General features: G+C 38.6%; 2 protein-coding genes across 2 annotated transcripts in view; both read right to left on the reverse strand.

Moving 5' to 3' along the window:
* ufd1l (ubiquitin recognition factor in ER associated degradation 1) overlaps positions 1–15,201 on the reverse strand; it is a 188,206-nt gene extending 173,005 nt beyond the window's left edge. Inside the window, exon 1 of the mRNA XM_056259363.1 lies at positions 15,191–15,201. The gene's annotated coding sequence lies outside the window, so the exon portion shown is untranslated. The remainder of the gene's footprint in view (positions 1–15,190) is intronic.
* On the reverse strand, positions 1,196–26,186 carry pptc7a (protein phosphatase targeting COQ7 a). Its single transcript, XM_056259364.1, has 6 exons — positions 25,670–26,186; positions 22,001–22,180; positions 17,370–17,568; positions 13,717–13,840; positions 13,499–13,628; positions 1,196–1,605 (listed from the first exon to the last, which is right to left on the reverse strand). The coding sequence occupies exons 1-6, from the start codon at positions 25,869–25,871 to the stop codon at positions 1,547–1,549; spliced, it is 894 nt and encodes a 297-aa protein (XP_056115339.1). The 5' UTR covers positions 25,872–26,186; the 3' UTR covers positions 1,196–1,546.
* Between the last annotated feature and the right edge of the window lie 529 nt (positions 26,187–26,715).

Here is a 26,715-nt window from a genome sequence, read left to right on the forward strand (position 1 = left end):
AAACACCCAGCTCTGATATGAGTCACATTACAAACTTTGCTTTGAAGCAAAAACATATTTGTGATTATATTAAGACGTTAAGTAAATGAAGTTGTATTTTTCTCCAATTTTCAAAAGTACATATATATACTATTTTGTTGTAAAGTTTACTGTGTAATATATATAAATGTGTATATTGCAGGGACACCTAGTTAATTATACGATATAACTGCAATGCTTCATGGGAAATGAAAAACAGCGACCTACAGAAGTTATAAAAATATAACTTTATTAGATCATGTGATCATAACATACCCACTGAAAGCATTCACAGATGCTAGCATTAGCTTTGTGCGTAAACACCTCAAGGGATATTTTAAAATTTAATTTGACAAAAAAAAAGTTTTTTTACAGAATCCACACAATTATCAAATATATTCTCACATACATCTGATGTGTAATAACTACACTTTCCAAATGCATACATGTCATACATAAATATACAGCCAGTTTTCCAAATATCTACAGATCGTAAACGTTCCTCTCACATACACGCCACATGCATGTGAACCTCTTAAAAGTGGTTTAAGTGGGACTGTTTTTTCCCCTCTCAACACATCCCACAATCCCTTGCAGTCTGATTTAAAAAAAAAAACTCAACAGTGGAGTAATACGGTTTAAAATTAATAAATAGGAAGTGAAATGTTTCTGTCTCCCCAAGAACTGTGATTTGCCCTGTACTTTGAATTGCTTACACCCGTCCTACTCTTTTATTTTATGTAATGATAACTTGTCTTGAGAAAAGTGTCTTTCATCAGTTAAGATCTCAGAAGAAAGGCATTTCTATTGTTGATCATTAACTATGACAGTATTTTGATGAGGTTAAGCGTCATAATCTAGTCTCGTAAAGTTACGCAACGACACTGACGACAAACTGTCCATTTGCTAGTGAAGAGTTTGTAGTGGTCACTGATGCTTAATAACCTCACATCTCAGCTGACGTCTGTCCAGAGGATACAGATCGGGTACCTTTTAAAATAGAAAGTAAACAGGCAAAACGTGCCAGCTCAAGACTCATGTAACTTGAGGGCATCTCCCTTAGGCTTTTGCAAAGTCAAAGAATCCCATGGCACATCGCTACCATCTACCATACGGAAACTTTCTTTTTTTTGACGCTTGTCCCTAATCAAATTATTTCTTTCTGCTTTGCTTTTCCCTCATTCTTACCTTCTAAACCCTCCACTCTCAACCACATCATTACCACCTACTCATTCATCACTGGACGGCAGAAACACTGGTGATTCTTTCAGACGTACTAGAAAAGTGTTTGCAAAGCACAACTCGGCTTTAGCAGTCCATATCAAGGTGATCTTTTACTTGAGCCTGCAGGCGACATCATTAGAAGTACAGTCTAGTAAGGTTGAAGAACCCAGGGAACAGATGTGGGCTTCAAGTCCCAGCCAGAAACAAACTCAAACAGCCCTCAATCCTGCCAGCAGGAAACAGCTGCCAGTCCAGTGACTGAGAGGAAGACAACAAGAGAAGCATTTTGCAGCTCTTGCTAACATTAGTCTGTGTACTCCGCTACAATTGACAGCAGAACAGTGATGTCATCTGGCTTCCCTCCTTTGGAAAGAAGAGAAAGAGGGAATATTGTCAGGCAAATGTCAACACTCGACATCTACAATGTTCACATGTGCCACTGAATACATGCCAGTTAGGAAAATAAAAATGCATCAATCTGATAACGGGTAACACTTTACAAAAAGGTCTCATTAGTCAATGTTAGTTTGCTAAAAATGAGCAATACATTTGTTACACTATTTTGAATATTTGTTAAATTTTAGTTTATACAAATACAATGGTTCATTGTTAGCTCATGTTAGCACAAGTCCATTAAATAATATCAACAGATGCAACTTTTGATTTTAATAATGTTTTAGTAAATGTTATAATGGACATTAACCAAGATTAATAAATGCTTTAGAAGTACTTTTTAAATGTTAGTTCATGTTAACAAATGGAACCTTATTGTAAAGTGTTACCTGATAATAAATTTAATGCACTGATTAGGGATTAAAAAGATGACCATATTATTACCCAATTTATTTTGCATCCATTTCTCATTCAAAATGCAATTCTTGACCTATTTTTAGTGGAAAAATCCAACTAACAATGATCATGCATCAACTATCTGACCAGTTATTTTTTTAATAACTGTATAATACTACTTTTTAATAAACTTTAATAATAACAGTATATTTTTGCATTTATCCAAAGCAGATTTTAAGCATTTAAAGTATGCTGTTTTTTATGAGTGCATTTTCTGCTTCAGACATTTGTGTCGTCACAATTTTGAAAATAATTATGAATAATACGAAAATAACCAAATTGAAGTGTTATTTTATTATCATTGATATGCCATTATAGTTTATATATTTTGAGTTTTTAGGGCCCAAGCCTTGAAAAGGCGAAGGCCCTATTGTTTTCCTTAGGATTATTTTTTTTTTTTTTTTTTTTTTCTCCTCTTATTTTTCTTACGACTATTCGGGCACTTTTGGGGCTCTTAACGTGCACGAAAACTCTTGAAACTTTGCACGCGGGTCAGAACCCGCGGCCATCAGGGTCGGGGTGAAGATGGTACCCGGGCGTGGCAGGGGGGCTCGACAGCGCCCCCTGGAACGGGGTCCGAAAACTTGGTCCATAAATCAAACACGCTTGTATGTAAGAATATGAAACTCGGTACACATATAGATCTCATCGGTTCATATATACTTCATGCTCTTACTTTTTACCCCAGCCCAACAGGAAGTCGGCTATTTAGGGTTGTTTGTAAAACGCATGCAATGGAATTTAAAGTACTTCTCCTAGAGAATTCAAAGAAATGCCACGAAACTCGGTCAGCATGAAGTCAAGACATTGAGGATGAAAAATTGCGAGGGGATTTTTGATATCTCGAACGGTTTGGCCGTGGCGAGGAAACGAAATTATGGCGAGAAACGTGAAACAGGAAGTGTGTTATAACTTCTGCATACATTAACTGATCTTGATGAAACTTCAGCAGTGTGTTCGCTGTAAGAGTCCGATCACATGGATGTGACTATTGTGAGTCAAAGTTATAGCGCCACCAACTGGCAGCAGGAAGTGTGTCACTTTCAAAATGCTTCGAAATCACCCTCTTATTTTAACCCAATTTGCTTCAAACTTCAGCTGTATAATGTAAACATACGCCAGATGTAGACCTGTGAATGGATTCTTGATATCTTTGATACTGTTGCCGTGGCAACACATCAAACTTTAAAATTCTTTTTTGATGCTTTTGAGACTCTTAGCATGCTTGAAATTGCATGAAACTCGACAGACATGTCACATATATTAGCCAGTAGACATGTGCAAAGTTTCAGGAACGGGCGTGGTGCAGGGACTCAGTAGCGCCACCTTTTGACAAAAGTGAGAGGGTTAGTTTCATAGTTTTACCTGCAATCTTAAAACTCGGTAGGCATTTTGTTCAGATCAAGCCGGACAACTTTCTAATTTACAGATTTTGGTTCCGAACAACAGGAAGTCAGATATTTTGGTTTGAATGGGATGTTTTGGAGTAATCTCTGTCCCTCTCTCCCTCTCTCTGCATACATCTGTGTCTGTGGGGGGAGGGGGATGTGTCTGTTTGAGTGACAAAGCTTTTAATTATTGTTGATCAAGGTTTCGGGGGCTTTTGGGGCCCTTAACATCCTCTAAAACTCTTGAAACTTTGCACACGGGTCAGAACCCGTGGCCATCAGGGCCGGACTGAAGCTGGTACCCGGGCGTGGCAGGGCGGACCGACAGCGCCCCCTGGACTGGGATTCGAACACTTGTCCATAAATCAAAGACACTTGCATGTAATAATATGAAACTCGGTACACTTATAGATCTCATTGGGTTGAACAACTTTCGTGCTCTAAGTTTTACGACATCCCAACAGGAAGCCGGCTATCATGGTTTGTTTGGAAACGCATACCCCTGAAATTCTATTTAATTCTCCTTGGGAATTGATCGGATTTCAAGCAAACTCGGTCAGCATGACGTCAAGACATTGATGATGCTAAATTCCGGAGGGATTTTTGATATCTCGAACGGTTTGGCCGTGGCGAGGAAATTAATTTTATGACTAAAAAAGGACACATAAAGTGTGTTATAACTTTGCTCGTTTTACCTACAGTTACAAAACTTGCCACGCATATTTTTCTCATCAAGCCAATCGACTTTCTAATTTAAAGTCATTAGCTCAGAGCAACAGAAAGTCAGATATTGTAGTTTGAATGGATTTCTTGTCCCCCTGCCATTCTGTTTGTGTGTGTGTGTGTGTGTGTGTGTGTCTGTGTGGGGAGGGGAGGGGAGGGGAGGGGGGGGGGGGGGGGGGCTCTTTGAGAGAACCCGTGGCCATCAGGGCCGGGCTGAAGCTGGTACCCGGGCGTGGCAGGGGGGCTCGACAGTGCCCCCTGGAACGGGGTCCGAAAACTTGGTCCATAAATCAAACACGCTTGAATGTAATAATATGAAACTCGGTACACATATAGATCTCATCGATTCATATATCCTTTGTACTTTTACTTTTTACCCCAGCCCAACAGGAAGTCGGCTATTATGGTTTGTTTGGAAGCGTATGCCCCTGGAATTCGATATACTCCTCCTAGAGAATTCAACCAATCGCCACGAAACTCGGTCAGCATGAAGTCAAGACATTGAGGATGAAAAGTTGCCAGGGGATTTTTGATATCTCGAACGGTTTGGTCGTGGCGAGGAAACGAATTTATGGCGAATAAAGGAAACAGGAAGTGTGTTATAACTTCTGCATACATTAACTGATCTTGATGAAACTTCAGCAGTGTGTTCGCTGTAAGAGCCCGATCACATGGATGTGACTATTGTGAGTCAAAGTTATAGCGCCACCAACTGGCAGCAGGAAGTGTGTCACTTCCTAAAGGCTTTGAAATCACCCTCTTATTTTTACCCAATTTGCTTCAAACTTTATGTGTATAATGTAGACACACGGCAGATGTAGACCTGAGAAAGGATTATTGATATCTTAGATACTGTTGCCGTGGCAACGCATCAAACTTTATTATTCTTTGTTGATGCTTTTGAGACTCTTAACATACTTGAAATTGCATGAAACACGACAGACACATCACATTTATTAGACAGTAGACATGTGCAGAGTTTCAGAAACGGGCATGGTGAGAGCAATTAGAGAATAATGTTTAAGTTTAAAAACAGCCAGAATGGTTGTTTAGTCAAAAAATTTTTTTTTCCAAATCATACATAGTGTTATACTGCCCTCTTGTGTTCAAAATCAGGTAAAAAGCGAAAGTAAAATAAGGACGTCTGCACAATTCATTAATAATGGTGCAGAGTAGAGTGAGCTTTTTCAATTAATTCCTATGGAAGTAGGAATGAACTAAACAACGTTCGCTCTGTTCTGCTCGTCCCTCACCGTGGGCGCGCAGAGTTATGAATGCCCGTGCAGCCGTGAGCATTTTAGTTTCATTTTAAAATTAGCGCCATTTCGGGGGACGTATTACTTTAATTTATTTAACAAAAACACAATGTTGTGTTTTATTGCGAGTGTACACAAATATAAGTAAACACTTTGACGTTTGAATGATGTCCTGTATGAAGAAAATGACGGAGTATGTTTCACTGTTCAATCGCGCTGAGCCACCCAGACCCCCACACACACACTGACACACACACACACAAACACACACACACACACACACACACAATAATAAAACATTCAACCTAACATATACAAATTACACTGCTATGTTGAAATAGTCAGTAGTACAATTTGTATCATTCACAGTAAGCACCGCTCCACTGTGATTTTTCCAAGCACATTTTTGCACAAGTGAAGAGGATGATTTTTTCCGTCGATATTGGAACGTGAGTGAAGTACAAAGCCTGTAATAAAGAATAGTTTAGCATCCAAATACATCGCAAATGTTGCAAAATTTAGATTCTAAAGAGAGATTTACGTGAGCCTAACACCACTTACTTTTACTTTTGTTTTAAATTATTTCGTTTTGGCTTTATTATAGTTATTTTTTTATTCGTGTTCTGTTCTGAATATCATTAAATTTAAAGGATTTGTTGTGGAATATTTTGAGTGTATAATCAAATAACACTAATCCGTCACTAGGTGTCGCCAGGCGACCGTCTTAATAAGCGGGTGCTGAAACAGAAAAAAGTCAATATTGCATATAAAATGTAAGTGATTTGACTTGTGTGTGTGTCTGTGTCTGTGTCTGTGTGTGTGTGTGTGTGTGTGTGTGTGTGTATGATTGTGTCTGTTACAGTGATTGTTTAACCCTTGTTAAAGTTTAGGCCTTGTCTTTTTGGATATATATCTTTTTATATAAAAAAAATAGGCATACAACCCATATATTTTAAATGTATTGTTTAGGCCTTGTCTTTTTGGATATATATCTTTTTATATAAAAAAAATAGGCATACAACCCATATATTTTAAATGTATTGTTTTCTTTAAATTACATTAAGATTTGTATGTTTGGTAATTGAACCTGAATGAATTTTAAATGAATGTGCTATATTTCAGAGTTTTCCTTAAAATTTGAACTAACACTAACTTTATTCTCATCTGAATGATAGATTATTTATTTCTGTATAAAATAAAAAAGAGATTTTGGTTGGGTGACAGTTGTAGTTTACAGTTTGACAAAAGCACAATGTTGTGTTTTATTGCGATTGTTCACAAATATAAGTAAACACTTTACAGTTTGAATAATGTCCTGTATGGACAAAAGGACGGAGTATGTTTTTATGTCTACATTGTTCAATCACGTTTCACACACACACACACACACACACACACACACACACACACACACACACACACACACACACACACACACACACACACACACACACACACACACACACACACACACACACACACACACACACACACACACACACACACACACACACACAACTTTTTTTCTAATCAGATCAGGCAAGTAATATTCTGTCTTGGCACAATTGATTTAACTTTCATAACTTATTTCATGTGTCCATTAAGTCCATGAGACCGTAGGGTGTCTCATTTTTCATTTTAGGTTTCAGAAGGTTGCTCACGCATATGATATGTGCCCTCAATGCACACTTTTGCAGAGCCCACACCACACTTCATATAACTTTCAAACTTGTGTACTTATTTCATGTGTCCATTATGTCCATGAGACCGTAGGGTGTCTCATTTTTCATTTTAGGTTTCAGAAGGTTGCTCACGCATACTTTGTGGTTGATATGTGCCCTCAATGCACACTTTTGCAGAGCCCACACCAATGCAAGCTTTACAGCACACATCTCAAAGGTCAAAGCGGAGTTACGATATTGCCCGTCATGCACAGTAACCCTAAAGGCACCGGGGTGGCGGTGCCACCGGCTTGTTTATATATATATATATATATATATATATAAAGGCACCGGGGTGGCGGTGCCACCGGCTTGTTTATATATATATATATATATAAATATAGCTGCGAGCAGCGATGAAGGGCCAAAGCCGGCGGCACCGCCACTCCGGTGCCTTTAGGTAACTAAAGGCACCGGGGTTGCGGTGCCACCGGCTTGGGCCCGTAATCGCTGCTCGCAGCTATATTTATTATTATTTTACTACCTTTTGGGCCCTTTTGGGGCCCTTAACGTGCTCAAAAACTCTTGAAACTTTGCACACGGGTCAGAACCCGCGGCCATCAGGGCCGGGCTGAAGCTGGTACCCGGGCGTGGCAGGGGGGCTCGACAGCGCCCCCTGGAACGCGGTCCGAAAACTTGGTCCATAAATCAAACACGCTTGCATGGAATAATATGAAACTCGGTACACATATAGATCTCATCGGTTCATATATACTTCATGCTCTGATTTTTTACCCCAGCCCGACAGGATGTCGGCTATTTAGGGTTGTTTGGAAAACCCATGCTCAGGAATTCGAAATACTCCTCCTAGAGAATTCAAACACACGGCACGAAACTCGGTCAGCATGAAGTCAAGACACTGAGGATGAAAAATTGCCAGGGGATTTTTGATATCTCGAACGCTTTGGCCGTGGCGAGGAAACGAATTTATGGCGAGAAACAAGAAACAGGAAGTGTGTTATAACTTCTGCATACATTGACTGATCTCGATGAAACTTCAGCAGTCTGTTCGCTGTAAGAGACCGATCACATGGATGTGACTATTGTGAGTCAAAGTTATAGCGCCACCAACTGGCAGCAGGAAGTGTGTCACTTTCAAAATGCTTTGAAATCACCCTCTTATTTTTACTCGATTTGCTTCAAACTTCATCTGTATAATGTAAAAACACGGCAGATGTAGACCTGTGAAAGGATTGTTTAATATCTAAGATAATGTTGCCATGGCAACGCATCAAACTTTAATATTCTTTTTTGATGCTTTTGAGACTCTTAGCATGCTTGAAATTGCATGAAACTCGACAGACACATCTCATTTATTAGCTAGTAGACACGTGCAAAGTTTCAGAAACGGGCGTGGTGAGGGGCTCAGTAGCGCCACCTTTAGTCAAAAATGGGGTATTAGTTTTACCTACAGTAACAAAAATCGGTATGGATATTCGTCTCCTCGAGCCGGACAACTTTCTAATTGACAGTCATTAGCTCCGAACAACACGAAGTCAGATATTTTGGTTTGAATGTGATTTTCAGGAGAATTTTCCCCCTCCCTCTCCCTCTGTCTCTGTGTGTGGGGGTTTGAGGAATTTGACTATTATTTTAATGGTGTTCAAGGTTTCAGGGGCTTTTGGGGCCCTTAACGTGCTTGAAAACTCTTGAAACTTTGCACACAGGTCAGCGCCCACAGCCATCAGGCCCGGGCTGAAGCTGGTATCCGGGCGTGGCAAGGGGGCTCAACAGCGCCCCCTTGAACGGGGTCCCCAAAACTTGGTCCATAGATCAAACACGCTTGCATGAATTAATCTGAAACTCAATACACATACAGATCTCATCGGGCCGAACAACCTACCCTCGGTCAAGTTTTACGCCAGCCCAACAGGAAGTCGGCTATTATGGGTTGTTTGGAGAACGCTTGCTCAGGAATTTGAAGTACTTTTCCTAGAGATTGCATCCGTTTACCGCCAAACTCGGTCAGCTTGAGGTCAACACATTGAAGATGCTAAATTGCGGACGGATTTTTGATATCTCGAACGGTTTGGCCGTGGCGAGGAAACGAATTTATGGCGAGAAAAGAGAAACACGAAGTGTTATAACTTCTGCATACATTAACTGATCTTAATGAAACTTCAGCAGTGTGTTCGTGGTAAGAGGCCAATCAGATGGATGTAACTATTGTGAGTCAAAGTTATAGCGCCACCAACTGGCAGCAGGAAGTGTGTCACTTTCTAAATGCTTTTGACAAAAGTGGGGGGGTTAGTTTTATCTACAGTAACAAAACTCGATATGTATATTGTACTCTTCGAGCCGGACAACTTTCTAATTTACCGTAATTAGCTACGACCAACAGGAAGTTAGATATTTTGGTTTGAAAATTGTCATTTTATGTGTCTCTCTCTGAGCCTACGTCTCTGTGTGTGTGTGTGTCTGTGAGTGTGGGGAGGGGGAGGGGGAGGGGGAGGGGGGCTAGATTAACCATTTCACTGCTGTGTGGTTTTGCCTGCATTAAAAAGGAAAATAAATGGCTTACGCCTTGTATTTTTTAAATAGGTTTTATTAATAAGTAAAGGCATATAACCAAATTAATTGTAGTGCATTGAAAATAGTTTTATATAATTAGTTTATTAATTAAATTAACTTGGTCCATAAACTTGGTCTGAAAATTTGGTCCATAAATCAAACACACTTGCATGTAATATTATGAAACTCGGTATATAGATCTCATCGGGCCAAACAACTTTAAGCCAGCCCAAAAGGAAGTGGGATTTTGGTCTGAATGTGAATGTTTTGCAAAACCAGCCTCTACATTTTTACCCACTCCTCTTAAGTGGTTTATTCTATTCCCACCAAACTTTTTTAACATGATGAAAATACATTAAAGAAGCATAATTGTGAATATCTATTGAATATCTCAAATTGTTTTGCTATGTCAAAAAAAATAAACACTAAAAGCCTCATATCTTTTAAAAATTTTATTATACACCATTTATTTCTAGATACAATTATAGAAATAACAGAACTAAACCCATTTTATTCTTGTTTTCAATTTAAGAATAATGTAAAAGTTTAAAAACAGCCAGGATTCACTATTCAGTCAAAAAATAAATATATCAAGTAATACATAGGGCTATACTGCCCTCTTGTGTTCAAAATCAGGTAGGCCTATTGTATTTAAATATATTAGGTAGCCTATGTGACTCCGAGAACATTTTCTCACCGGTTATTTGACGTGTAACACCGCCGGGGGGCTTTTAAATCGCTAAGTTAAAAGTGAAAGTAAAGTAAGGACGTCCGCACGGATATTTATAGTGGTGGCGCTCGCAGTGCGCTCGAATGAATTTCTATGGAAGTAGAAATGAAAAAAAGTTCGCTCTGTTTTGCTCGCTTGTCGGACGCGCACCGTTATGAATGCCAGTGCAGCCACATACTTTTTAGTGTCACCAAAGAGTATAGAAGAACAAGAGGCGAAGCTCTGATGCTTTTTTGGTAACAGCTAACCGCTTCGGTAGCGCGACCGCCATTTTGGGGTGAAAATTCCAACTGGAGTGACTGAACAACAACACAGATAACAGTTTTTTGAGGTAGTTTTTTCTTGCATTAGTGAGTATTTCCATTTTATGCAACTTTACACATCTACTATTATTAGTTACCAACTCCACTAGGCCTGAAATATATTTTGTACGTTTTAATCCCCTGGATCATGCTACAAACATGATGACCTTAACATGATGCATTGCTGTGTCCGTTATCATATAATTGCCACTTTGGACAGTGGCTGTGTTTTTTTTGTTTACATAGGCTTGCATGAATGAGACAGTGGATGTTTATGGATTGGTCATTGACTCTTTGAGTAAATCGATTCGTTCAAAATGCTGAATCATTTGTGTCTCTTACAGCGACAAGAGTTTAACCCTTGTTCAAGTTTAAGGCCTTGTCTTTTTGGATATATATATTTTTTTTAAATTCCAAAATATGCATACAACCCATATATTTTAAATGTATTGTTTGCTTTAAATTAAATTAAGATTGTATGTTCATCTGAATTATAAATAATTTATTCCTGTATAAAATAAAAACACATTTGAACTTTCTTTCTTAATCAATGTAGAATGTGTAATTGAAAAATAAACAGATTAGGGCTCCGAAGACAATAAATGAAAATCAATGCGATATGGTGAATGTCCAAAAGATGGCTCCCACAGACTGTTTTTAAATGAGGTTGGATAAATATGTTTTGCTTTTAGACAGTGTGTGCGTGTGATTTTAGTTGGGTGACAGTTGTAGGTTACAGTTTGACAGGAGTTTACAGTTTGACAAAAGCACTTTGTTGTGTTTTATTGCGACTGTACACACATATAAGTAAACAATTTGCAGTTTGAATGATGTCCTCTATGAACAAAATGACAGAGTATGTTTTTATGTGTAACAATGTTCAATCTCACACACACACACACACACACACACACACACACACACACACACACACACACACACACACACACACACACACACACACACACACACACACACACACACACACACACACACACACACACACACACACACACACACACACACACACACACACACACACACACACACACACACACACACACACACACACACACATATTGCATCATTGCAATCTTGACATCGCAGCCTGTTCATTATAGCCTTAATAATATATAATGATAAAATAGTCAACCTAACATTACCTAACACTAGTGCCTATTCTTTAGATACTAGTGCTTATTCTTTAGATATTCTTTTGAATACGTATTAGTAGCTAATGAATAAGTACTGGTATCTATTTAATAGGTACTAGTATCTAATGACTTAGTACTAGTATTTATTGAATAAATACTAGTATCTATTAATAGGTACTAGTATCTAAAAGGTCATTTTCTCTCTCTCTCTCTCTCTCTGAGCCAATATGGCAAGCCGTTTTAACATTTAATCATTTTAACCTACTAGTCTCTATTTTCATGCTACTAGTACTTATTTTTTAGATACTAGTATCTATTCCATTAAGTACTAGTACTTATTCATTAGCGACTAGTGCTTATTCTGTTTAGAATATTCAAAGTGCTTATTAAATTTTTATGCTTATTTATATTTTCAGAGCAGAAAATCCGATTTTTCTGCTTATTCAATATTGCATCTAAAATGTAAGTGACTTGACGTGTGTGTGTGTGTGTGTGTGTGTGTGTGTGTGAGAGAGAGAGAGAGAGATTGTGTCTGTTACAGTGACAAGAGTTTAACCCTTTAAGGCCTTGTCTTTTTGGATATATATCTTTTTTTATTACAAAATGTGCATACAACCCATATATTTTAAATGTATTGTTTGCTTTAAATTAAATTAAGATTGTATGCTTGGTAATTTAACCTAAATAAATTTAAAATGAATGTGCTATATTTCAGATTAATATAGCCTATTTGTTTTCCTTCATTTTAATCAACACTAACTTTATTCTCATCTGAATTATAAATAACTTATTTCTGTATAAAATAAAAAATCCCGAATAATCCAGACCAACCAGAGCGCACTATTTCTACAACATCATCAGTGCTGAAGCGGAACTACCAAAGCCGTTCGGCAGATAGCGAGCAGATATTTTGATATTTTGTGTCACGTTGTGCACAATAACCCTAAAGGCACCGGGGTGGCGGTGCCACCGGCTTTTTATATATATATATATATATATATATATATATATATATATATATATATATATATAAATATAGCTGCGAGCAGCGATGAAGGGCCAAAGCCGGCGGCACCGCCACCCCGGTGCCTTTAGGTAACTAAAGGCACCGGGGTTGCGGTGGCACCGGCTTGGGCCCGTAATCGCTGCTCGCAGCTATATTTTATTTTTGTATTTTCCATTTTCATTTTAAAGTTTTAGAAATTGTGAAAGTGTTTTTGTTTCTTAATATGTATATACAGTTAATTTTTATTTCTGTAGTAAACTAAATTAAAAAGAAAAATGTTGCTTTGGCAACTAGCTGAAATATATTTTTTTATGTTTTATTTTAAGTAACAAATGGTTTTTGTTTTAGGTAACAATAATAACCCTGAAGTGAACCAAACATAATTGTGACAAGTTCAAATTTTATAGTGTATTGAACTGGTAAAATGTCCACCTTTTTTAAATGCATAAATTTAAATAAAGAATTGTAATTGATTTCAGAGCAAGTGTATACACGTTAGCATGACCATTATCTCAGAAAATTGTAAAGTGAAACTAAATCAGGAAAAGGAAAAGTTGTAGCTTGATCAAAAGAAATTAAATAACAATTTAGTCATTTTTAAAAGAGTATATCTCACCTCTGACATTTAAGCCATTATCGCAGGCAAACTGTGCAAAAGGAGACATGTAATTGGGGTCGTATGCTAAAACATGGGCCTGTTCAGCAATACTTTTGGCTGTTTGCTGGATGCTTTCATAGTTGGTATTCTGAAAGCAGAGCACACAATTCGTATTAGTGTCACTGGAAGACAGAAAAATCGACAGAGTGAAGTGTTGTACGTAGATGTTCCGGTACCTTGAGTTTTTTAAGTTCATGTAAAATCATGTAGTCTGGCATGTTGTCAAAGAGACCATCTGTAGCTGTGAGTATAATGTCTCCCAACTGGACATCGAAGGATGAGCTATCAGCAGCATCAGGGCTGTGGGACACAAGAGGACACAAAATTGTTACTTTGAATGCAAGTAAACTCAATAGTTTAGTTGTGAAATTTGATATTCCCATTCTGAAGGTTGACATATTTGAAAGAAATTAAATATTCACTTCTCACAATGTATCTCAATGTCTTTAGGTCACCTCAACAATCCATCAAAACCAACTAAATGCACATTCTGTGTTTTTAGCTATAATATACAGTAAGCATTGCTGTTTGCGGACCATATTTAGAAGCACAGTTGAAAAGAATAAAAGCAGTTTCAGTCTAAGAAGCTTTTAGCTTGATCCTCATTACAGTATAAAGCACGCAGAACATACAGATCAGCTGTGAAGTGTCGTGTTCTGTTCCAGGAAGTCAGTCGCAGGCATTATGCCCACTGATACGAATACACTGGCTGTCATTCCCTCCGTCTGCGCCGTGCCCCGGGTCACGCGGTTTAAACATGATACTTGGTTTGAATAAAAAATTCAGAGAATTAAGAAGTGGAAACGTTTTTTTTTTTATTTTTTTTTTTTTATGGAACAGTATTAAAGATTTAGACCTGCAAACTGAAGAATATCTGGCCTCAGAGAACTACTTCTACTAGCTCATCCGTCAAAGAGAAACCAGCTAATGTATGGGTTTACTGACGCCATGCTAAGGTCGTCTCCATTACCTTGGCAGCCAAGTCATGTGTCTGGAAAGATTAAAATTAACTGGATGTAGCTCAGAGCAGAAACAGCCCAACACCACCGCTTAACCGTGATAAATTCACTGTAAGGCTGTGTCCGAAATCTCCCACTACTCACTATATAGTGGACTATATAGTGAGCTCGCCATTTTGTAGTGCTGTCCGAATGTATAGTGATGATTATTATACCCTATATAGTCCACTCAATGTATCCCAGAATGCATTTTGAAAAGTAGTGTACAACCGATGGTCACTAACCCAAGCCTCACATACCATCATGCATTGCGCTGATCGTAAAAGACCTATCAGCATCATCTTCATCTTTAACTTACAATTTGTCGACGTCTCGCTAGCTAGCGTAGCAAGAACAGCACGTCGTTTTCTGTGTCTAGAAATCCTGTTTCTTTTGCTAATCCGCAAAATCTTCTGAATCACGAGAACAAACAAACAAAAAAGATAAATATTGAGTGGCATCTCCACAGAGTCTAAAAGCTGTTTTATTAAGAGTATTATGAGCAAGATATTTGATAACGTAGATCTGTTTTTTTTTCCCTAATGTCGACAGGCAAGAGAAAACGGTGTGGCGCGAAAATGAAAATATATGAAATATGTGTATTAATTTTATTTATGTTTATAAGTTATAATCATGTGTGGAGTAACGCATTATAACAGAAACGGCCAGAAATGACTTTTAATTTTACAATTTTGGAGATATAAGCTCAATATAATGTAATGTATTTATATATTTAAAAAAAACGATTTAGCCCAGAGCTGGCTCGGCACCAGCTGACAGATGATGGCGTGTTTAAATAGTGCGACGGCGCAGAGAGACAATCGAGTAGTGTCCGAAAGTGGTGTTTCTATTATGCTGGTGAGCTCACTATATAGTGCTCTACTCCCTACCCCCTACATAGGGGTTAGGGAGTAGTGGTTTGAGTGGAGATTTCGGACACAGCCCATATCACTGACTTAGGGCCATGTTTACTAGACAGAGTGGGGGTCCCAAGTCATATAATGGGGAGGGTTGGAGAAAGACCTGGGGACCTACTCTGAAAAAAATCATCGCAAAGAAAATTAACTGACAGTGTATTGCGTATGGCGAGAGATGGCCCATAGAGAATCACCAAGAGAGTCGGATATGACTGAAATGGCTAGACAATAGGTTTACATGCATCCAAGGTCAAAAAACACTTTCATTTTCTGATAATATCCTTAGCACATCACCTCATTTCTCAAAGTCTGAAGACGAAGCTAAGTTTCAGCTCTTCCTCAGCGCTTGTATACACTGTGATTCACACATTAATGGTGGCATCAGTTTTACCGTATCGATTCGAGCGCGAGTCTAATCCTTTGGAAGTGCATGCAAAAGTAGATTTGCTTTTTACAGCGTTTTCTTGACATGTCGACCACATGAACCGAACTCTTCCAGCCTCGGCTACAACTACAGTTTGAGGGCGAGTCAAAATAGATGTTTGCGGGCAGCCAATGAATACCATAGGCTGGCATTATGCAAATTTGTTTACAAACCTATGTATGTTCGTGCAGGAATAAAGACTGGAATTGCTGACGACTCGTTTCAGGCAGTTCAGAATCGATTCTTTTGGGAGACGATATATCCATTTATCGTGGACTTTGAGCCTTGAGACTTTGCAGACCTTAAAGGGATACTCCACTTTTTTTGGAAATAGGCTCATTTTACAACTCCCCCAGAGTTAAACTGTTGAGTTTTACCGTTTTTGAATCCATTCAGCCGATCTCCGGTTCTGGCGGTACCACTTTTAGCATAGCTTAGCATACATCATTGAAGTGGACAAGACCATTAGCATTTCTAAAAAAAAATTACCAAAGAGTTTCGATATTTTTCCTATTTAAAACTTGACTCTTCTGTAGTTACATCGTGCACTAAGACCGACGGAAAATGTAAAGTTGCGATTTTCTAGGCTGATATGGCTAGGAACTATACTCTCATTCCTGCGTAATAATCAAGAAACTTCACTGCCGTACCATGAGTGCAGCAGGCGTAATGATATGACGCAGCGCCTGAAAATAGGCTACCTTCCGTCAACACAACGGAACTATTTTCAGGCGCTGCGTCATATCATTACCGTTTTTTACCAAAAACGGTAAAACTCAACAGTTTAACTCTGGGGGAGTTGTAAAATGAGCCTATTTCCAAAAAAAAGTGGAGTATCCCTTTAAACATTCACAAACATGTAATGTAATATTCGAAAAAGCATAATAGGGGCACTTTAAAGTCTAAACCAGGAGCTGAATTTTGAATTTAGTGATGTAATCTTTGCAGTCATGCAAATTGCATTGTTTTCAATTTGCTGAAATAACAAAAGAGACGTTTGTTTTTCAGTGCTTTCAGCAATCAGTCAACATAGCCCTGTGAACCAAAGCGTGATGCAAACCCTGAATTATGAATATCAAATTATATTATTAATGAGCAAATAATTAAAACAGCCTTAACATGAGGTCTTAAAAAGCTTGAGAATAAATCTAGATAATGCAAAAAATAGCATTTTTTAGGATAGATTAAGCTTGGTGCACAATTATCAAATTTTGTTTTTTGACAAATAAAGCCGTTCTAATCTGAAATAGGAGAATAGAGAGATCATTACGTATCCTAGACAGTAGAGTAGACGCTGTAGTGTTCACACAGAGTGACGCATATCTCTCCGGGAGGAACTGATTATCCAATCGAGTTAATAACCAGGCTCTCAGAGTGAGGACCTAATCATGCTCTCATACTGACAGCCAGGGGATTATGTCTCGCTTGCGTCTAGGTTGGGGACACGATGCTGTTGCATAATCAGAAAGCTAGAGGAGTGAGGGTCTCACCTGTCGCTGAGAACGGAGCCCTCTGCCTCAGGAGGGGCGATCGAGAGCTGGAAAGGGGTGTTGAAGTAATGCTGCTGTTCATCAGACCGGTGCACCACCTCTCCACCTCGAACCACCAGAAAGCCAGAGTCTCCTAGGTTAGCCGTGTGTAGCCGGTGACTCTGCCTGTCTAGTACCACGATACACGCTGTACTGCTTCCTAAAGTAGAGAAAGATGCTTAATCAGTTACATGATAGGTCATTTAAAGCATAACAATTTTATTCAAGCACCAAAATTTTATTAAAAACATTCTGCCTAAAATCGAATTAATCTTCATTTTGATGAACCGATATCTTTGTCCATGCTGTTTTCAGTTAATGCATGAACAAAACATTATTTGTATAAAAACATCCATTAAATCGCAATAAGCTCTTTGCTTATGAAAAAGTCTCAGCTTTCAAATCGTCTATTTTCTAAGGAAATTCAAAGAATAAATGTGGTTTTGATACTCTTTAAATGTGGTGTGACAGATCGCTGTAGTGCCTGAGTTCAAGCGGCACGTGACCCGATCATCTCTTCCCCTTCACTACTAGTCATTGTATGAAATAAGCATGAATGAACACAGGGGCCGGTTTCACAAAGATAGACTTTGACTGTGGCTTAGATAGAGTAGATAGTCAGACTTCAGATAGACATCTAAATCAGACTGTTGCACAAAGCACTCAAGACTCTGACTATCTTAAGTAGGACTACACTGCAATGCATTCTGGGTAAAATAAGACAGTTTTCAAAACATGGCAGATCGAGTAAGCGCATTCATCCGCTCAGTGCAGTTTACCCCAGCGGAAAATATGTGTTTGTTGGAGGAGTATAACACTTACAAGAACATTTTACTTGGGAAATTTAGCGGAGAATGTAGTAACAAGAAGAAATGTTTAATTTGGAAAGGGCCATTTTCCCATTGCTTTTGGCTGTTTGTAATGTAACTGATCGTTACTGCTGGTTGCCAAGGTAACAGAGTCTTAGACCTAAGTTAGCCTGGTGGGAAGGCGTCTAATTTTTTTGGTCTAAATTAAGTCAGTCTTTGTTTTTGTAAAACAGTCTAACTTGCATTAGACTTTTATATGAGCAAATTTTAGACTTGTTTAACACTATAGAACGGTCTAAAATAGCTTTGTGAAACCGGCCCCAGAAGGAGTGTTGAAAGAACCAGTACAACTTACTGAAATGTATCATGACTCATGCAATCGCTCAATTTGACCGTTCGCAGGCCCCTCCCCCAAAACGGCTATTGTCCAATCACACATCATAGCAACCGTTACTATGTGAGCAGGTCCGTCAAACATTGACTCCAAGCAAGATGGTGAAGCGGTGCGACCACGGCGTTTGTAAATCGGACACTAGATACCCCGAGAGATTGTCTGGAGGAGTTCTGTTCTTTCCGTTTCAAAAGCCGAAAACACAACGTCGTTGTCCCTACAATGGATAAAAACAGTGTGGACGGCCCCACTCCCAGTTAAATGTGTCGAACATGGTTAACTCGCGTGCAGCGTGCGTGAGACTGAGACACTGAGATTAGTCAAAGACACATGGAGAAAGCAGATCAAGAGGATCCACAAAGGAAGTACGTTTTCTTAAGTGTTGTTGTTAACATGATATTTTCGGGGGGAAATGAGCAGCAGTCACTAGCGCAGGCAGCACCTGTAGACTACAGTTTAGACTAACGTTAGAGGAGTGCACGGTTCGCAACGGGGAACGCATGAAGCTTACTTGACTACATCAGTTCATATCAATATCGTAACGAATAGAAATAATGTATGGTTATCTGCATCTTTCCGTCTATTATGTATAGTTACTTTTTTAACACGAAAATCGCATTTAGCATGACACGCAAGCAGTTGCCGTGGTAATGAACAACCTGATTGTTAAAGCGAATGAATAATCCTGTATCTGAGGCAAACAAACAAACAATTAGCCACTGAAACAGCTTATAGAATCTTCTTCAAGGCTGTGCTGGTTGCATTTGAGGTAACGTTACAGGTCATGGGGTTTCTCAGATTTCGCTTGAGACCGGTTTGAGAGCTTGAGAGCATTATTAGCCTCGATAGTAGTCGTGTCTCCTTCATTGCGTATTTTTATATTTTGAATATATCCCTCCACTGCATACTGTAACCCCTTTTGCCTCGATCTGGAGGATATCGCGGAGGTATTGCTCCAAAAAAGGTCACTGACGCACCTCTTCCCGTCATGGCAATCTGTGGCGCTGGTCGTGTTTGACCATTTGTTTGACGGGCGTAGCAACAATAACTAGGGGGCGTGGCTTTTGCGAACGGTCAAATCGTGTTTCAACTGCAAAAAGTCTTCAATAATACAGCTCGAGAACAATATGTTATGTTACATTTTCCTCAGGAAAGCCATTCAGTGTCTATAGCAAAATATTACAAATATTTTATTAATAAAATATTTTTAAGAGCAATTTGCTAAATACACTCACCGGCCACTTTATTAGGTACACCTGTCCAACTGCTCGTTAACACTTAATTTCTAAGCAGCCAATCACATGGCGGCAACTCAGTGCATTTAGGCATGTAGACATGGTCAAGACAATCTCCTGCAGTTCAAACCGAGCATCAGTATGGGGAAGAAAGGTGATTTGAGTGACTTTGAACGTGGCATGATTGTTGGTGCCAGAAGGGCTGGTCTGAGTATTTCAGAAACTGCTAATCTACTGGGATTTTCACGCACAACCATCTCTAGGGTTTACAGAGAATGGTCCGAAAAAGAAAAAACATCCAGTGAGCGGCAGTTCTGTGGGCGGAAATGCCTTGTTGATGCCAGAGGTCAGAGGAGAATGGCCAGACTGGTTCGAGCTGATAGAAGGGCAACAGTGACTGAAATAACCACTCGTTACAACCGAGGTATGCAGCAAAGCATTTGTGAAGCCACAACACGCACAACCTTGAGGCGGATGGGCTACAACAGCAGAAGACTCCACCGGGTACCACTCATCTCCACTACAAATAGGAAAAAGAGGCTACAATTTGCAAGAGCTCACCAAAATTGAACAGTTGAAGACTGGAAAAATGTTGCCTGGTCTGATGAGTCTCGATTTCTGTTGAGACATTCAGATGTTAGAGTCAGAATTTGGCGTAAACAGAATGAGAACATGGAACCATCATGCCTTGTTACCACTGTGCAGGCTGGTGGTGGTGGTGTAATGGTGTGGGGGATGTTTTCCTGGCACACTTTAGGCCCCTTAGTGCCAATTGGGCATCGTTTAAATGCCACGGCCTACCTGAGCATTGTTTCTGACCATGTCCATCCCTTTATGGCCACCATGTACCCTTCCTCTGATGGCTACTTCCACCATGTCACAAAGCTCTAATCATTTCAAATTGGTTTCTTGAACATGACAATGAGTTCACTGTACTAAAATGGCCTCCACAGTCACCAGATCTCAACCCAATAGAGCATCTTTGGGATGTGGTGGAACGGGAGATTCGCATCATGGATGTGCAGCCGACAAATCTGCGGCAACTGTGTGATGCCATCATGTCAATATGGACCAAACTCCCTGAGGAATGCTTCCAGCACCTTGTTGAATCTATGCCACTAAGAATTGAGGCAGTTCTGAAGGCAAAAGGGGGTCCAACCCGTTACTAGCATGGGGTACCTAATAAAGTGGCCGGTGAGTGTATATGCTCTATATTACTTGACATTTATTATTTAACATTTATGCCTGAATAAATCTGCCATGAAAACTTTTTTTTTTTAATGTTCACATTTCAACAATGAATTGGAGTAGAAACAATTACATTAAGTTGATATAAAAACTGCCATTGCAAATTTAAATGTTTGTCTCCAAGTACATTTTTTTTATTATAAATTAAATATGATTAATATTTTCACTATTTTCAGTGTTTCTTGTACTAGCTTTGAGCAGATTTAAAAACAAAATCCAATCTTGTGAGCCAATACTCTGTCCGTGACTCATCCAGCCCACAGTGTGTTTTTGAGGGCAGCACACTGTACAAGTGACTCATTTCACTCCATTACATTTTAGTTACGGCTTTGATCTTATCCTGAGAAAAATGAGCCAAGGCCCTTTCCAAAAACATTTCGTTCCCCAGTCAGGAAAGATAAAACTTTACTCTTGACTGTCCCAGAACATCCAGTCCTCAGTTTTATAGCATATCGGTGTGTACTGTCTCACATGTCAGTGCATGCATAGTTAACATGCCATCGCACATGAACACCTTAGGTTATGAATGTTAGTCTGATGCTTAAAGTTACTTTGTAGAAAAACTGATCTTTAGAGTATGTAGCAAAACATGACGAATTCTCCTGTTTACAGAAGCGTATGAATGGAAGTGAACGGAACACAAAATTGAGCGACCGCACCTTAATTGAAGCCAGAGCATAACGTCGAAGCCTCCAAAACACATTATGATCTAATGTCTCTACAGTTTTCATTTGAAAACTGAAAATTTGAAAAGACAGTTCAATGCAAATGCTTTTTCTCTCCAGCGCTCTCATTTTAACGCTTTCATGTGAAGAGAGACTTCCATTGTACAGCATACTGCACACTTCTGTTTCTACTTGTGAAATGAATTCACTTCATAATCCATAAGCTAAAGCTGAATATGCTCACCTAATAGCGGTACTTTGTTCTGAAGTAGCTCATAGTAGCTGGTGGTGAGGATTCCCACTGGGTTGCTTGGCACAAATCTCCCTTCTTTGACGAGCCGCTCACACGTCCTCATGAGCGTCCCAGAGAACTGAGAGGGGTCGACTCCATAGTCCCGCCAGCCACCCACTCCATCAGCCACACCTATAGGTGATACAACAGAAACACGACGAGGGACAATACCATTAGAAAGCTGCATTTTATAAATGCTTAACAAGCAACAACACAACTGCCAATTGCTGTAGTGTTTCTGTACAGCTATTTTACATCTACAGAGAGAAATTCATAATTATATTCAGCAAGGATGCACTAAATTGATCAAAAATGACAGTAAAGACATTTATAATGTTGCAAAGATTTTGATTTCCAAAATATGCTGTTCTTTTTAACTTTCTATTCATCAAAGAATCCTGAAAATAAGTGTATCATGGTTAACACAAAAATATGAAGCAGCAAAACTGTTTTCAACATTGCTATTGCTAATAAGAAATATTTCTTCCGCATATATGCATATTCAAATGATTTCTGAAGGATCATGTGACACTGAAGACTGGAGTGACGATGCTGAACATTTAGCTTTGCATCACAGGAATAAATAAAACCAAAAATAATTATTTATATACCAATATTATTGATTTTACTGTATTTTTAATCGAATATATGCAGCCTTGGTGAGCATGAGAAAATAAAAAAACAAATTTTACCAACCCCAAGCTTTTGAACGGTAGTGTACATAAATACACCAGAGTTCAGTTTCCATCAAAGGATAACTATATTGGGTTACCATAATATAAAATTATTCATACTGTGATGTAATATTTTCATCAGCTAAGGTCCAACTGAATTATCAAGTAGGATTAAGAAGAGGTGAGCAGGAGGTAAAGTGAACATATCTGATGGGAAAACTTGTTGACCCACAAGCGAAAATGGACTTTTAAAAGTAAAAAGTGGTTAACAAGCAGATGAACTGTATCGGAACACTGTCTAATGATGACAATAAACTCAACCACAGGATTTCCCACTAAATAATGTAGGGTAATAGCATTTCTAAGCTGCTATATAAAGCACAATGGTTATGTTTAGTGATAGACTAATATGTTGGCTATCGGTTGACCATTTTGAGATTATTGTAATTGGATGACACCCCTGCATGTTTTAACCTGTTAAGTGTCACCCCCCTTTTTTTGAATAGACATGAAAATGCACATTTCAAACTTAAATGGTTGTAATTCAAGAATGCTTTGGAATATAGACGTAAGATTGGTCTTGTTTTAAAGAAGACATTTGGCAGATTTTTGTAGAAGTTAAATAAATTAAGAAAGTGAAACAGAATAAAATGTATAGAAGTTTGAGTTTATGGAAATGTACAATGTAAAAAGAAATATTATTCATATTTTACATTAAATATATATTTTCAAAACTTGGGCGACTCTAAAACTGCAGAAAAATCAAAGCCAAAAATCTGAACAAGTTGTGTTTAAAATTTTTGATTGATATCTCAAAAAAAAAAGAGCTTTCAGTAAGATTTTGTTTGGGCGCAGTACCCAATTTTTTCACTAGGTCACAACCAGACTCCATTACTGCCCATATAAGGGCGCCTCCATTTCCAAATGTGTTTTTGGGTGATCTAAACCATTATTTCCACAATTTTCATACAATTTATGAAGTAGACATCCTATTCAGAAGTAGTATGGGAAGTTTGGCAGATTTTGATATGAATTCAACCTCTAAGAAACACATACAAAGAACACGTATGTGCATTATAGCTCGCTGCCACACCACAAATGGTGAATTTATTCTTTTTTTCTTTATATTTAAAAAAAAAAATCAGACATTTTTTCCTAAAATAATTGAATGGATGCTATCTTTTGAACTCTTGGCATGAAAACAAACTGAGGTTTCTACCATTTTTTCATGCTTTTTCATGTTTATTGCTATTTCAAAATAAAGGTCTGAACACACCTTAGGAGTATGAAAATATTCTTGTTGCAAATTGATAAATTACGGCTCCTCTGTAATTTATTTTGAAAAGCAGTCACCAAATATGGAAACTAGAGATTGTAAGCTTTCAAATGATATATAGTTTGTCAATATTACTTAACGTTTTTACCAAGATATTACCGTAAAAAAAAAAAAAAGGCAAATGTCCCACCTGTGGGACGGTGACAGTTAAGTTAATGATGAAAAAAAAGAGTATTAATTTCACTTTAATTTGCGATTTTGTGCACATTTACCATTAAAAACCCCACATCTGTCAACCACTAGTTATGCTCAAGTAAATAAAGTGATTTGCAGACCAGTCTTGATTGAATATTAAGAAAGCAAACGTTTACTGCCTACACCCCAAAGATGTAATGTGCACGCATTTCCAAATCAGTCCAACAGACAGGGAATTTTCCCTACAAAGCCCTCCCAGCTTCCTATCTGACAATGAGCAGGAACCCTCGTTCGTGACCATACAAGGCCAGTCCCCTCGTCGACCTCCATCCTCTTGTGATCTCGCCTTAAAAGCACTGGGATTTCCAGAGATAGATTTGCTGGCTTGAAGCTTGAAAAAGTCTTGGTTGTCGTTTCTTAGGCCATCGCAGAACCCTGCTCATGTGTTTGAGATGTAGAAGAGGATTTAGATCCCAGGTTAATTTGACTTTGACGTATAGCTGTCCAAGTAGGTCTTAGAAACATGTTAGCAGGTCTACTAACATCTGACATTTGAATACTCCTTATAAGTGGCTTAAATGACAGAAAACTGGTGCAGTACAAGGACTAATCTGCTTCATCTTAAAACTGAACTTTGAAGGACTACTAATAAACTCTTAGAGCCATTATTTCCTTGTAAAAAATAATTTTATTCCCAAGAGAAGCATGAAGTAAAAGATTTGCTTTTCAGTGTTAAACACTGTCAAGATGAAACCCAAGTCTGTGGCCTTCAGTGTTCATCTATTGTTTTGCACCCACATTTTTCAGATGCACTTCCTCCTTGTAACTAGACAATGGATTTTCTGTTACACTAACTAATCTGCACTCTTGTTAACCCCCAAAAGTTGCCATTCTCGGGTTAGAAGCAATGTTGAGGTTACCAACAGGTCTATATGGTTATGGAATAATGGTGTGAAATATTATACCACTGCAAAATGATGCTAGCGATATAACAGTTCATACCCTCCAGTCACGTGGAGCACCAAACATTAGAAACCGGCTCCCACTCATTTTATACTCTTTAATTGTTTGGTGACAGGTGAAGCAATTCTGGATTCATTTTGTATGCAGTAGTAAAGCTACAACAAGCATTAACACACGTTTCCAATATATTCAAATACGTAGTAACGAATTAAGTGGAGATATTTTAAAGCAGTCAATTAAACTTAATGTTTACTATTATGTCATTAAAATTGCCTTAAATAATGTTATTTAAAGCGTTATTTAAGTTGATTTCATTAATTGATTTTTAAAATATAAACATACACATTGCAAAGGCTCCTGCTGTTGTAACGTTACCTACAACCCACCGATGTGCGACAGTTGTGACGTCAGAAGCGATTTAAACACAATGATACTTGCCTAAACCAGTTCTTTTAAGCACATTATCTTTGCATACAACACAAAGATGATTTAATGGTTTTAGCGATTACATACCTAACACATCAGCAGATCTGTGTCGGGCTATAAAGCACGCGTCGTCACCATAACACATCCCTTTCTTCAAAATCCCCTTGCGAAAGTCCTTCCCGAAGCCGAAGCTGGCGGACACCAGGCTGTAGTCCCGGCTGTCGGTTTGAGAGAGTCCGCCGATGACCGCCCGGGCCACCAGTCGACCGTACGAGAGAACGGACAGCATCACCCCCGGTTAACGTTAGTTAGACTCAGTACTAACAACAGATCCACGGCCCTTGATGACGTCTGGAGGTGTCACTTACAGCAACCACATCCACAATGTTATTAAACGACCTTACAACCGCATCAACTTTCAAAATCTCGCTGCCTTTACGAATCAATCACCGATCTGTCGCATTCAGCTCTCCATAGTGATCGATCCGATGTGATTCAGAACATCCAAGTCGAACCGGGTTTTATAAAACTCCTTTTACTCGCGTTGAGCCCCATCGCTGCGCGCTCGCGTGTCTGTTGCTCGTGCACTGAAGGCCGCGGCGCGCGACTGAAGTCTTATGACTGCTGTGACGTCAGACGCCGTTACGCAACCCGTGTCCCTTTAATGGAGTATAACAGTTTAATGGGGACCAGTGAAAGAATACCAATACATAGACTTTTGAGTTTATCAAATATGACGGACAAACTGAACCCGGTTGCACTTGATAAATTACGTATACATTTTTTTAATAAAGTTGTGATTTTATGACTACAAATGTCAGATGGAATAAGGATGTAATCAGTCATAAGTAAATTTTACAAATATAATGTATTTTGACTCATGAATATTAATTAATGGGTTACTGTGTGTTTTTGTGGTGATGCAGATTAAAAAAAAAAACAAGCTTCGTGTAATTGGCCCGTGTCTATTTCTGTATTGCTGCCTCTTTCTTGGTAAAATACAAAGACATTATTTAAGATTCCACTTGAAATATTTAGATTCTGGTTGTAAACAATCATATTTTATATAGTTTAATACGGATTCATGATTCAGAATAGAGTATTTTAGGAGTTATAGACCATTTTGGAGGGAT

The sequence above is a fragment of the Rhinichthys klamathensis genome, unplaced genomic scaffold (assembly GCF_029890125.1).
Source record: "Rhinichthys klamathensis goyatoka isolate OS25496 unplaced genomic scaffold, OSU_Roscu_1.1 h1tg000167l_1, whole genome shotgun sequence".
Classification (NCBI taxonomy): Eukaryota; Metazoa; Chordata; class Actinopteri; order Cypriniformes; family Leuciscidae; genus Rhinichthys; species Rhinichthys klamathensis.